This window comes from Sander vitreus, chromosome 12 (genome assembly GCF_031162955.1).
Source record: "Sander vitreus isolate 19-12246 chromosome 12, sanVit1, whole genome shotgun sequence".
In the NCBI taxonomy this organism is placed as follows: domain Eukaryota; kingdom Metazoa; phylum Chordata; class Actinopteri; order Perciformes; family Percidae; genus Sander; species Sander vitreus.
The window spans coordinates 14910088-14923370 of record NC_135866.1 but is presented as its reverse complement, the minus strand read 5'-3'; the positions used below and the strand labels follow the sequence as shown (position 1 = coordinate 14923370).

The 13283-nt window shown below is 38.1% G+C and overlaps 1 protein-coding gene and 1 long non-coding RNA gene across 2 annotated transcripts; one reads left to right on the top strand and one right to left on the bottom strand.

Moving 5' to 3' along the window:
• Positions 1–4966: 4966 nt before the first annotated feature.
• LOC144526708 (5-beta-cholestane-3-alpha,7-alpha-diol 12-alpha-hydroxylase-like) lies at positions 4967–7377 on the top strand. The gene has a single exon (XM_078264329.1). It carries the CDS (start codon positions 5011–5013, stop codon positions 6532–6534), a length of 1524 nt encoding a protein of 507 aa, XP_078120455.1. The 5' UTR covers positions 4967–5010; the 3' UTR covers positions 6535–7377.
• Positions 7378–9695: 2318 nt separating this feature from the next.
• LOC144526709 (uncharacterized) lies at positions 9696–11448 on the bottom strand. The gene is made up of 3 exons (XR_013502770.1): positions 11396–11448; positions 10910–11071; positions 9696–10722 (listed from the first exon to the last, which is right to left on the bottom strand). It is a non-coding gene; the product is annotated as an uncharacterized LOC144526709 (long non-coding RNA).
• Between the last annotated feature and the right edge of the window lie 1835 nt (positions 11449–13283).

Here is a 13283-nt window from a genome sequence, read left to right as displayed (position 1 = left end):
AGTCCAAGAAGTTGCAGAAGAGGATGTTTTTCTAAGGAAACTCAATCATTTTGGAATAGACAGCTGTATTCTTCAGATGTTTAAAAAAGACAGAACAAATTCTAAATGATTCAACCCACCCTCTTCATCCGAATTTCTTAAGAAGTGGCAGACTCCTGCAAAGGAAAATTAGGACTAAAAGGTACAGCAAGTCTTTTGTGCCTACAGCAATTAGACTGCACAACAATAGACTTAAAAACTCTTAGGCATTTTAAACTATGAGCATACTGTATCAACACTCAACTATTTTATTTATTCATACATGCTTGTCATGTTTCTTCAATGTTCTTATGCCTTGTTTTTCTTTCTTTTAAAGTTTTGTATTTATGTTTTTAATGTTATGCAGTAGGCTGTATAACAATGGAGCGTGTTATGGTGACCACATGAATTTCCTACTTGTGGATAATAAAGTTGACCTTGACCTTGGTGGCAGCCTTAGTGCTACAGCATATTCATCTGTTTATCCCTGCTAGAGGACAATAAGCAGCAATGCTATGATGAACAAAAAGGTATTCTGTCATCATAAGCAACCTACAACTACCACCAATAAAAGTTATAAAGCTTAAAGTCTATAGAATACATTTTAAAGGTCCCATGGCATGAAAATGTCACTTTATGAGTTTTTTTAACAGTTTTTTAACATTAATGTGAGTTCCTATGGCCTAGCCTGCCTATGGTCCCCAAGTGGCTAGAAATGGCGATAGATGTAATAGATGTATCCAGCTCTGCCTTTGAGAAAATGAAAACTCAGATGGGTCGATCTGGAATCTCCTCCTTATGAGGTCATAATAAGGAAGGTTACCTCCCCTTTCTCTGCTTTGCCCGCCCAGAGAATTTGGCCCACCCATGAGAAAGAGAGAGACATCATGGCTTGAAAACAAGCAAAGCATGGCAGTTGGTCAAGGCCACACCCCCACCCTCCACCTTGCCCCCCTCAAACAAACTAGACTTTGAGCCCACATCATGACCCAGGTCCCTGATGTGAAAGCCCCGTCACTGCATTATATTCCATTATATTTTTATATTTTGAATTGCCAACTGCCTCCTGAATTAATGTTTTCCTTCACATAAATAAATATGTTTTCACCATAAATTGGAGCATAAAAATGTATCAGAATGCAGGAAATGACGTGTTTGATGCTCAAAATTTCCTTAATGAAACAACTTAATAAAAAATGATCATTACTTATTTCCTGAGAAGTTAAAACTTGACTGAAGTTAAATCTGAACACACACTCAGGAAGTTCCATCTCAGCCTGGTTGGACCTGATGGTACCAAATGTCCTGTTTTTGACTTATTCTGCTCTTTGCTGTCAGGGCCTTCTCTAGTCTTGGAGGTAATAGGTTCCTCTATAAAATTTGATAGTCCAAGAAATGTTTTTTTTCGGATTTAGAATAATTTCATTCATACAGTGCAGCCTTCAAAAATGGATACTTTTACTTTCAATATAACTTATTGTCTCTTCTGCTTATCAATCACAATCTAAATCTACACCTTTAGCCTAACATTAGAAAGCTGTTTAACTCAATACAGACAGTAATGTATTATCTTGTATAAATAACGCTCTGTTGTCGGTTTCACACATGAACCCCCTTCCGCTGCTGCTTTTTAGTTGTTTTTTTTTTTCCAATGAGGAAGACCAATAGGCTATTCATTCCAGCAGGTGGTGCTACATGTCCACTTGCGTATTCGAGGAGCACCATAGAGCAGATTTTGGAAATCAGATGATTCTTGACATTTATGCTCAAATACATTTTGTGAAGATAATATTTTGCTTCTTTTTTTTACTTCTCAAAAAATCAATATAAAAAAATAAAGGGGTGAATTCAGTACTGTAAATATTGCTCTAAAATCACCTTATTTCTTATCCCTTGTTTGATTGAATTCTAAACAGCACATGAAAGGTTAACAATGTGGATGAAAGCAGAATATAGCAAAGTATTTCTATAACATGGTCATCATGATGGTGGAAAATGCAAATCCCTTTGTGTCAGACAGGGCAGGGGTTATCTTTAGTAGCTTTATACATTTGTAATCTGTCAATCAAGTTTTACTTAAAGGTCAAAGGTTTTATCAGGGATATCATAGATTTACTACATATTTTAACCATAGTACCCTGTAGCTTGTTAATGTGTAAATGTGTCTGTATTACACAATCCCGCTTAATAAAGCCTTCACTTGTGACCAAATTATCACATTTTATGAAGCCATGAGACAGGATTAAAAGCAAATATATTGTCCTTGACTGTAACCAGACATACCATGTCTTCATCAATTCTTTATTTAATCTGGTAACCCCCATTGAGATCGAGATCTCATTTTCAAGAGACCAAGTACATAACAACTTAAAGCAACAATTTAAAATGCACAATATCAACCGTTTTAGTTACAATAATGTGAACAAATAAAGGAACCTGCATAGGACCCTGCAGCAACAACCAATCCTGTGAGTGGGTGGTATGTGTTCTAACTGTCCAGCTAAAGAGTGATGTCAAATATAACAGGTTCAAGGTCTTGAACTTTCCTATGTAAGGTTTATCCATGAGCTATAATAAATAAGAGATTGCCACATCTAAGCAACACAATGAACAGTTGTCATTGTCAAGGTTATACTCATAATCAATCGAGTGTGGGTCAGGGTTATACTCAAAATGATCTGGGTGTGATGTGATCCATTTTAAATCACTAAATTCAAATATGTGTTAGAGAAATTAAACTTTATATATTAACCTAAATGTGGCTGTATGCCTTTCCAATAATTTGTGACATTATTTCACCATGTTAAAACAAATGTGAGAAAATAATACATGAGAACAGAAGATCTTATATTTCCATATAGTATTTGAAATGCTTTACTAGGTTTTCTTCCTGCTGCCACTGGTCCCATCACAGATTGTAGGCAGTACCTACAACATTTCTCTGACATCTGTAAAAAAAAAAATGTTATAATTTTTTTTTGAACAGACAGAAATTTGTTCACCTAGGTGTTCATTTGATTTCTTACTGGAAATATTAGAATATTGGGTTTTCAAAGTATAAATAAGTGAACACATCAGAAGCCTGACACACACAAGAGTAACTCAAAAGTAACATTTTCTAACAACCGCTCCACTCACTTCCATGACATGAGAGTAGATAAGAAAAGGGCACCAGAATAAAGGAGGATTGGTTCAAGGTAAGGGCCACACGAAATCTGCAGAAGCAGAATTCCGCAGATATTAAACATATTTAAAATAAAAAAACTCAGAATGTCACATCTCAACCCCAGGCAGAAAAACAATCTACAATTTATGATAGCCTGGAAACGGATGAGAGAGCCATTGTTCAGAGTTTTCACACAATGGAAGATAACATATTTACAACACAAACTTACACGGTTCTTTGAGGGTATTTAGGTCGTCAACAAAGAGACATGAAGTACCTGACATAAAGTTGGGTAAATTATGTTTGTAGAGTGAAGATTGTAGGGGACAGAGCAAATCCTTTACTGAGGATCTTAAAGCTGCTCCCCACTTTCATGCTAATTATAAAATCTGAAACAGTCTAAGAGTTGGACAAAACAAACTGTGATTTTGTAAAAACAGTGCTTGATATCAGAATGCCCATTTGGCCCAATAAAGTCCAAAGTCTCGTCAGGTTTCTGTGATTTGGGGTTGTATTGGCTGCGTTGGCAATTATTAATGAAAGTTTTGACATCATATGCGGGGGGAAATGTCAGTAAATTTGAGTAAAATACAGACTTTGCTTATGACGTGTGAAAGTGCCACACGGAACACAGAAGTGGGATAGTTCATTTCTAAATCACATGCGAATAGGGCTTTTGATAATCCTGCAAAAATTACTACCTTTATCCAAACTTAGAATGTGTAATGTGAGACTGGGTCAGAGAGGTGTTTTTTTAATACTGTCAGAGGTATGATAGTATGACAATATATGTCAGACGTCATGCACTCACAGTCTGTACATGCTGATTTTCACACAATTATAATGAATATGTGCAATATAGGATTACCTCCTGTATCTTTTTTAACTCTCTGTACAGACATCACAGATAGAAAGATGTGCCGATTCTCACATTTGCACTCACTTTACTAACATATTGCTGTTGTTATATCAGGAACAGATTGCACTACATGTTCCTCTATTGGTCAAAATAAATGCATGCTTTGGAATTGCTTTCACAACCCACTTGAAAAATCCACTTGAAAAATGCCTACAAATCTGATATTTTTGAGAAAGAAGATACTTACCCCACAGTCACACTGTTTCGTAAAAAAGCTGCTTGGATGTGGGTTGAACCATTCCATGCTGTGTATTGCTGGCACGCCACACACAGAAACAAACTCATGCACACATCTGGTACTAATGCATGCCATATGCTGTACTTCCATGTCATCTCCAGCATCTGATAAAACATGGAGGAAACATAGAAAAACAATCTAATGGGTTGCTTTATTTAGCCCTAGCCACTTTATCCGCTGTCCAATATTAGACTGAACCATTGAGATTCTAAGGTGTTTTTGAAAACACAATAAATGGCCAGGAAAGCTAAACACCTTGTGATAAGCCTACAGTAGATTTTCACACAATTATAATGAATATGTGCAATATAGGATTACCTCCTGTATCTTTTTTAACTCTCTGTACAGACATCACAGATAGAAAGATGTGCCGATTCTCACATTTGCACTCACTTTACTAACATATTGCTGTTGTTATATCAGGAACATATTGCACTACATGTTCCTCTATTGGTCAAAATAAATGCATGTATTTTTTATAAAATACCTATAATTTGATTACGTTTCATTTAGAAAACCTGCATGCTTGGTAAAGGGATGATATTGACTTAGCAGCTTGTGGAAACCTGAAACCGATCCCCAAGGCAAAGGGAGGAGCAAACGTCTGTATATTAAGCATGATGTGAATCTGAACTCTAAAACCCTGTGTGGCTGACAGAGAAACCAGTCATGGGACTGCTGCTGCCGATTCTTCTTGGCTTTCTTGCCGCTCTGATTGGAGGGCTGTACCTTCTCGGGGTGTTTCGACAGCGGCGACCAGGAGAACCCCCTTTGGATAAGGGGCTCATCCCCTGGCTGGGTCATGTCTTAGAGTTTCGCAGGAACACATTTAAGTTCCTAGAGAGGATGAAGCAAAAACACGGTGATGTGTTCACAATACAGCTGGGAGGGTATTACTTTACGTTCCTTCAGGACCCTCTATCGTTTGGATCATTTGTTAAGGAGAGTCGAGAAAAACTGGACTTCAGGAAGTTTTCTGTGCAGCTGGTGCGCAGAGTGTTTGGTTACACTGCTTTAGAAAACGAACACACCATTCTCCATATGTACAGCAACAAGCATCTTCAGGGGGATGGCCTGGATGCAATGACACAATCCATGATGAGTAATTTGCAGAACCTGATGTTGCACAACATTGGCTCACCTGCAGACCAAAGAACCTGGACGGAGGATGGACTGTTTATGTACTGCTACAATATTGTTTTCAGGGCCGGCTACTTATCTCTATATGGCAATGAGCCACACAAGTCAGAAGGAAGTGAGGAGAAAGACAGAGCTGAATCAGAAGCCTTATTTCACGAGTTTCGTAAATATGACCAACTCTTCCCCAGGTTTGCTTATGGGGTCCTGCCACCAAGGGAAAGGTTGGAAGCACAGAGGCTCCTGGGACTCTTCTGGAACACTCTGTCAATTCAGAAGATGAAGACCAAGGACAACATCAGTCGCTGGGTGTGGGACATCCAGCAAGGCAAAGGGGAGATGGGTATAAAGGAGTCAATGATAGACAGGTACATGTTTGTGCTTCTTTGGGCCTCTCAGGGCAACACAGGGCCTTCTTCATTCTGGCTGCTCCTCTTCCTCATGAAAAACCCAGAAGCCATGGCAGCAGTAAAGGAAGAGGTAAATACGGTTTTGAAGGAATTTGGGCAAGAAGTCCGACATGGTGGCCCTTTAATCAACCTGACCCGTGAAATGCTGATGAAAACACCAATCCTGGACAGTGTTGTGGAAGAGACCCTCCGACTCACTGCTGCACCCCTCCTCACCAGAGCAGTAAATCAGGATATGACCTTCAAGATGGCTGATGGGCGGGAATACTTAATCCGCAAGGGTGACAGAATGGCAGTCTTTCCTTACATTGCCATTCAAGTTGACCCAGAGATCCACTCTGACCCACATTCATTCAAATATGACCGCTTTCTCAATCCAGACAGGAGCAAGAAAACACATTTTTACAAAGCAGGGAAGAAGGTGAAGTATTACAACATGCCCTGGGGGGCTGGGGTCTCCATGTGCCCTGGGCGTTTCTTTGCCACCAATGAGCTGAAGCAGTTTGTTTTTCTCATGTTGGTTTATTTTGAGTTTGAGCTGAAGAATCCTGATGAGAAGATACCTGAGATGGACTTCAGTCGATGGGGCTTTGGAACGATGCAACCTGACAGCGACATTCAGTTCCGATACAGACTCAAATATTAAACTAATCAATCGTTTTCTGACAAAGTGTTTTCTGGTTTTGATCATCTCTGCACATTTGACAATTATGTCGGAAACATGAGATTCCACAACGAAGTATTGTTTTTATTTCCATTCCAGTGATGTGATAAGCACATTATGAATGTGGCTTTAAAACTTGTGTTTTAATATTTTTGTGTCTAACTAAATTGTCAACCATATTATAAATAAGAACTACAATAAATTCCCTCCAGTTGTACTATGCACAAATACACTACTATTTTTTATATTTTGACCAGTTTATTATGAATATAACTCCCTCTCTCTTGTGAATCACAAATCAGAGAGCAGTTCAATCTAGTCTAGAACAATAATCATTAATCGTTGTATAAACAAATTATGTTGGTTTAATAGAATATTGTGAATATTATGGCTGCTTCTTACACAGCTTTTTTCCAGTATGATATCATTTCTAGCAGGTGTTGTACTATGAAGTGTTGTCTAATAATTACTTCCAAGACAAAAAAAAATGAGATGACAGTCAAAGATGAAGAGCTTCAGATGCTAACATTTTGAGTGTTGGAACTAGTTAGCATTACTTTTTACATAATGTAAAAAGAAGTAGAAAAAGCTGAGATGCCATTGCTTTGTCATCATGATGTTAGTTAATAATTTGTTCAACAAATTTTTGTTTGTTTGTGTAACCTTAAGACGGCCAGCGTTAGGTATGGGAGGTGTGCGCACCTGTAGCCATACTTATGGCTTGTTAATTAGCATGATTATGCTAAAATGCTTGTGAGTTTTTAGATTTTTTTCAACCTGTAACAAAGCCTTCATTTGACCAAAATAACAAAAGATCATATTTTACTGTGGTCTCTGAACTTTATTGTTTTAAAATATAATTACTCAATAACACATGACTGGCACTACGTTTTAGCTATCACCATATTTAAACAACATAACTAGTCGTTGCTGTGCTCACTATCATTCCACTGCTGAAAACTTAGATGTACCATACATATAGCAGCATTTAGCAAATTTCTGTCCTAACTTACAGTAATTTTGTGATATGTTTTGAACGTACATTTAACAGTTTTACAATAGTATGTGAACATGTACAAAAATAACTGTAAATAAACAACACATTGGTGATTTAGTTTGAGTAAGAAAACAGTCCATACATTTTAAAAGATGTTGTAATTGAATGCATCTTGTGTCAGATTAATAAAAAGTGATCCACAGTTTAGTCCACATTGACTTCCATTAGGCTGACTGTGAAGAGTTTGCTTAGATTTTGAGACATATTTACTTCACAGGTCAGTAGCTCTGTACCGTAGTTTATTGGAATGCTAAAGGTCATGGCTTGACCTCTATGATTCTAAAAACAGTTACTAGCTTTGAGAACAAAGTGACATGAAGCAGGGTTCAGTTTACAATGTTGTAAATGTTTGAAGGGACACACACAAGAGTAACATTTTCTAACAATCGCTCCACTCACTTCCATGACATGAGAGTAGATAAGGGCACCAAAATAAAGGAGGATTGGTTCAAGGTACGTTCACACAGATAAATCATTAGCAGGGCCACACGAAATCTGCAGAAGCAGAATTCTGCAGATTTTAAACATATTAAAAATAAAAACAAACTCAGAATGTCACATCTAAACCCCAGGCAGAAAAACAATCTACAATTTATGATAGCCTCCCAATTGAAACGGATGAGAGAGCCATTGTTCAGAGTTTTCACACAATGGAAGATAACATATTTACAACACAAACTTACACGGTTCTTTGAGGGTATTTAGGTCGTCAACAAAGAGACATGAAGTACCTGACATAAAGTTGGGTAAATTATGTTTGTAGAGTGAAGATTGTAGGGGACAGAGCAAATCCTTTACTGAGGATCTTAAAGCTGCTCCCCACTTTCATGCTAATTATAAAATCTGAAACAGTCTAAGAGTTGGACAAAACAAACTGTGATTTTGTAAAAACAGTGCTTGATATCAGAATGCCCATTTGGCCCAATAAAGTCCAAAGTCTCGTCAGGTTTCTGTGATTTGGGGTTGTATTGGCTGCGTTGGCAATTATTAATGAAAGTTTTGACATCATATGCGGGGGGAAATGTCAGTAAATTTGAGTAAAATACAGACTTTGCTTATGACGTGTGAAAGTGCCGCACGGAACACAGAAGTGGGGTAGTTCATTTCTAAATCACATGCGAATAGGGCTTTTGATAATCCTGCAAAAATTACTACCTTTATCCAAACTTAGAATGTGTAATGTGAGACTGGGTCAGAGAGGTGTTTTTTTAATACTGTCAGAGGTATGATAGTATGACAATATGTGTCAGACGTCATGCACTCACAGTCTGTACATGCTGATTTTCACACAATTATAATGAATATGTGCAATATAGGATTACCTCCTGTATCTTTTTTAACTCTCTGTACAGACATCACAGATAGAAAGATGTGTCGATTCTCACATTTGCACTCACTTTACTAACATATTGCTGTTGTTATATCAGGAACAGATTGCACTACATGTTCCTCTATTGGTCAAAATAAATGCATGCTTTGGAATGGCTTTCACAACCCACTTAACTCAAAAATGCCTAAAAATCTGATATTTTTGAGAAAGAAGATACTTACCCCACAGTCACACTGTTTCGTAAAAAAGCTGCTTGGATGTGGGTTGAACCATTCCATGCTGTGTATTGCTGGCACGCCACACACAGAAACAAACTCATGCACACATCTGGTACTAATGCATGCCATATGCTGTACTTCCATGTCATCTCCAGCATCTGATAAAACATGGAGGAAACTTTAGAAAAACAATCTAATGGGTTGCTTTATTTAGCCCTAGCCACTTTATCCGCTGTCCAATATTAGACTGAACCATTGAGATTCTAAGGTGTTTTTGAAAACACAATAAATGGCCAGGAAAGCTAAACACCTTGTGATAAGCCTACAGTACCTTTCATATCCTATAATTACTACCCTTGTCCAACTTGTTTTTTCAACCCTATTATCATTTTTTTGAGGACTGTTGTGGACTTTTAAATGCATGCCTTATATCTTTTCACCTCAATATGCTACGCATTAATAGTGGGACAACATTTTTGGAAGCACCTTTCAGTATACTGTGGTGGAAGTTTTCGATGCAGCAGGTGTAGATGTTTTAAAATAGGAAGGTGAAACAAAATAAGGACAGTCGAAGACTAAACCAAGTTAGGTTTTTGTATTTTATTATAAACTTGCAAGTTTACAAGGAAGCACACATTTCACAAAAGGCACGCAGCGCTGGTGTGAAAGGTCTCTTCAACGAATAAGAAAAAGCACACAGTATATATGCATCTCCAGTGAGATAGAAAGACATGCCCCCTTTCTAAACATGACTCAACATTTCTTACAATCAAACATAGTCAGACATTCAGGAGCCACTTCACTTCTTCCCCTCTGTAGCACTTTCTACCCCGAGGTTTAGACATCTCGTTTATCTCAACTATGTGAGAAGTCTCAACTATCCAGGGAGAAATAACAAATAGTTTAGGGTGACCTTGTAGCCCCTATCTTTTCAGCGTACACATTACGTTCCCAGACTTTGTGGCTCTTACTTTCAACATGTGAGAATAAGAAAAACTCCCTTCCAGTATTGTGAGAGAAACAGTAAAAGAAATTATACAAATAATATAGAGAATCATGCTTAAATGTAAATTTGCCATCACAATACATACACATATTCCTTTCATATACATAATTTTTTGTGTGTACTTTACATCTGTGTATGTGGTGATAAAACAAGTTTTAGACCTTCAATATATCACAGCAAGTTCAGGCCAGGGTCATGTGGACATACCCTTAGGACCTTTTTTTACCTACATGATTCAACAAATGAAGCTCAGCGCAAATTCCTTCAGGAAGACTTCTAATAACTTCAATAACCGCTCTTTCTTCCTAAAACTATTCAGCTGTTTAGAGACGTTCATTTTCAGTAAACCAACCAGAATTGGCCACGAAATTCACGATTGAATCACAGCATTACATCCCTGCTTTAAATCTGTTTCTCTCTCTGCTGCTGTCAGCTGTCATTTCAGGTAAAGCATGCAACCCTCCTCCTCCCCTTCCACCTCCAGTCACCATCACACCTCCAGCAGAACGCTGCTCCTTCGGTCTGGTCTTCGGGGCTCCTTCGCCGCCGCCACCAGTGTCTAGACTCCATCGGGGGGATATGTAGTATTAGTAATAGTTTCCATGCTTATTGTGTTTCCACAACAATGTTAGTGAGTAAATCTACTGAAATGGCCACCATAACAGAGGAGTGTGATGTATAAGATGAGAATGCAGAGGTTTAGTCACACATGTCATGGCTGTAGAAAAAACAACGGGCATCTGTACCTCTTTGCCGAGCACAAACCAGTACAGACGGATTCAATTAATTGTTGGGGATGGTCATCCCTTTTTTCCTAATCATTTTGGAGGGTCATCCATAATGTAATGCTGGTGAAGGGAGGGTCAGGCCTATTTTGACTAAAGATCCCAAAACTCCTCCGGTGGCCTCTGAAATAAATAACGAACCGTCCCTTATGAACAAATAACTTATAGGCCTACCCTACTACACATACTCATGCCAAAGAAACTATGGGTGTGACACAAACAATCACTCTAATCCCCGTCAACATTATAAAAGAATTTTGATACTGCCTAATCTCTATAAAGGTCTATAATCGTGATAGGCTAAGCTAAAAAAATAAACACAAATAAGCGGAAACATTTCTTAGTCTCTTGTTTTTCACCATAATGTGACGGATTACGTTTGATAACACAATACAAATATACACTATCTCAACATTTATATGCTAGCCTTCTATGTATCATACATACCTCAGTGGACATGGCTCCGTGCGTTCGCTGGCTTCTTTGAAAACAAATGCACATGACCAGAGGGAGAAGATGGGAGGGGTATGTCTGTTAGTTCAGATAAATACCGGTAAACTTATCTAGATCTAGAAATAGAAGAAATCATGCTAGCTATGGGCTAACTTGCCAGTCCCCTGGTCATCTCCCCAAGGTGCAATGCATTGTAGGGGAAAGGAGAATCATTGCAAACCGCTGTAAAATAGTACCTACTTTTTCGTATTATATTACGTTTTGTGATACCCAACAACATCAAATACAATGGATAACAGTTTAAATGTTTATTGCCAACAAGCATATTGGGCAAATTTGTTGGAAAATGAACCCTGCAACACGGCCTTTAAGTCATTACCCTTGATTTCGTCAACCTTCCATTACTAGATTAATGTTTAACATCATTGTCCTCCTCAGTGTCCTCACACCTACATCATATATGACTATGAAGAAAGACTGCATCAATTTAAGATTTTTCAGAAGAAGAACTCTGATCAGTAATGAGTGTCGTCATTCAGTGTCTTCATTTAGGATCCTAGTTGTCTTAGGGTGGAAGCTATTCCTGAGCCTCTGATGAACCAGATGAACCTGATGAACCTGATGAATGTCAACATGGAGAAAAAACTGTTACTCGGGTGGTTTGAACCTGTAACAATTCTAGCCTTTTTCTTGACATGCCTGGTGTAAATATCTGTGAATATGTTTTGTCGATCAAACCACTCTCTGCACAAATATGTGATCTGGGGCCCACCACTTCTTCTTGGTGAAATTCAAACATTTCCTATTCCTCACTTGTTATTGTTTTAGTCTTTGTTGTTCCTTGAATTAAAGTTAATTATCACATAGCACATAGTGCAATCTTCTACTTTAACTACATGTAAGTTCAACTACAACAGAACTACATTTCTGATGCAAAAGAGGACAAGAGGTCAAACATAATGCCAAAAAAATAACATCAAATCTTTTGTAATCTTCATGGTTTTGGCATGCCATGGCACATCAGGAAAAGGAGTTGTCATGCCGTATTTCCATCACTTGACAAAAAAACAACAAACAGCCCTCTGCAACCAGCTGAGGAAAAACATTCCACAAGCTTTCTTGGTCTTGAAAAAAACTTTGGAAAATGGCAAAGAAAACCCATTAAAATCTTCTTCAACTCATGCAGCAGAAAAAAGGTTTAAGTGGATAATATATGCACTGGAGGTTGAATAAACCCCTAAAAAAATATGTTGGAAATAATGTGAATGTGCATGTCATGTAGCACACACACACGTCTGCACACTCACACACAGCTAAATCAGGAAAAGCAAGGTTTTGGAGGTCCAGAGCTATGCCACTGTTAATTTCTGGGTGAATGAATGGGGTTGTAGTAGGACTCATCCTGAATTAAATAAATACAAGCAGTGGTCATGGCAATGGAGGCGGACAAGCTGGGAAACAATGGGGCCTTTGGCAGGATGCTGGTCTCCTAAGTGTCCTGCCTGTACTTGGTGGTGAGGGGTTTTGAAGAAAAATGACCCATTGTCTCTCTCATCCTGTTTCTGAGCCTGAGCAGTGAAACGATGCCTCTGGATGCCCGCCCAGGATGACCTACCATAAAGCATAGAATAAGCTCCTGCTTTATCCGCATGGACAGGTAGGTAGAGCATTCATTCTTCTTCTTTTTTGTGGCTTTTTCTGTAGATTATGCTGTTTAATAGTATGCAGTTGTTGGCTTTATTTGCATAAACAAAAGCTTAAATTTCTTCTTTTACCAGCATTTGAATTCAACTGGAGAATTAGTTCATGCAACTTGAAGTAGCAAAACAAAGGTTTGCTTGTTACATTTTTGCCTAAACATATTTTAGGCATTTTCTATTCA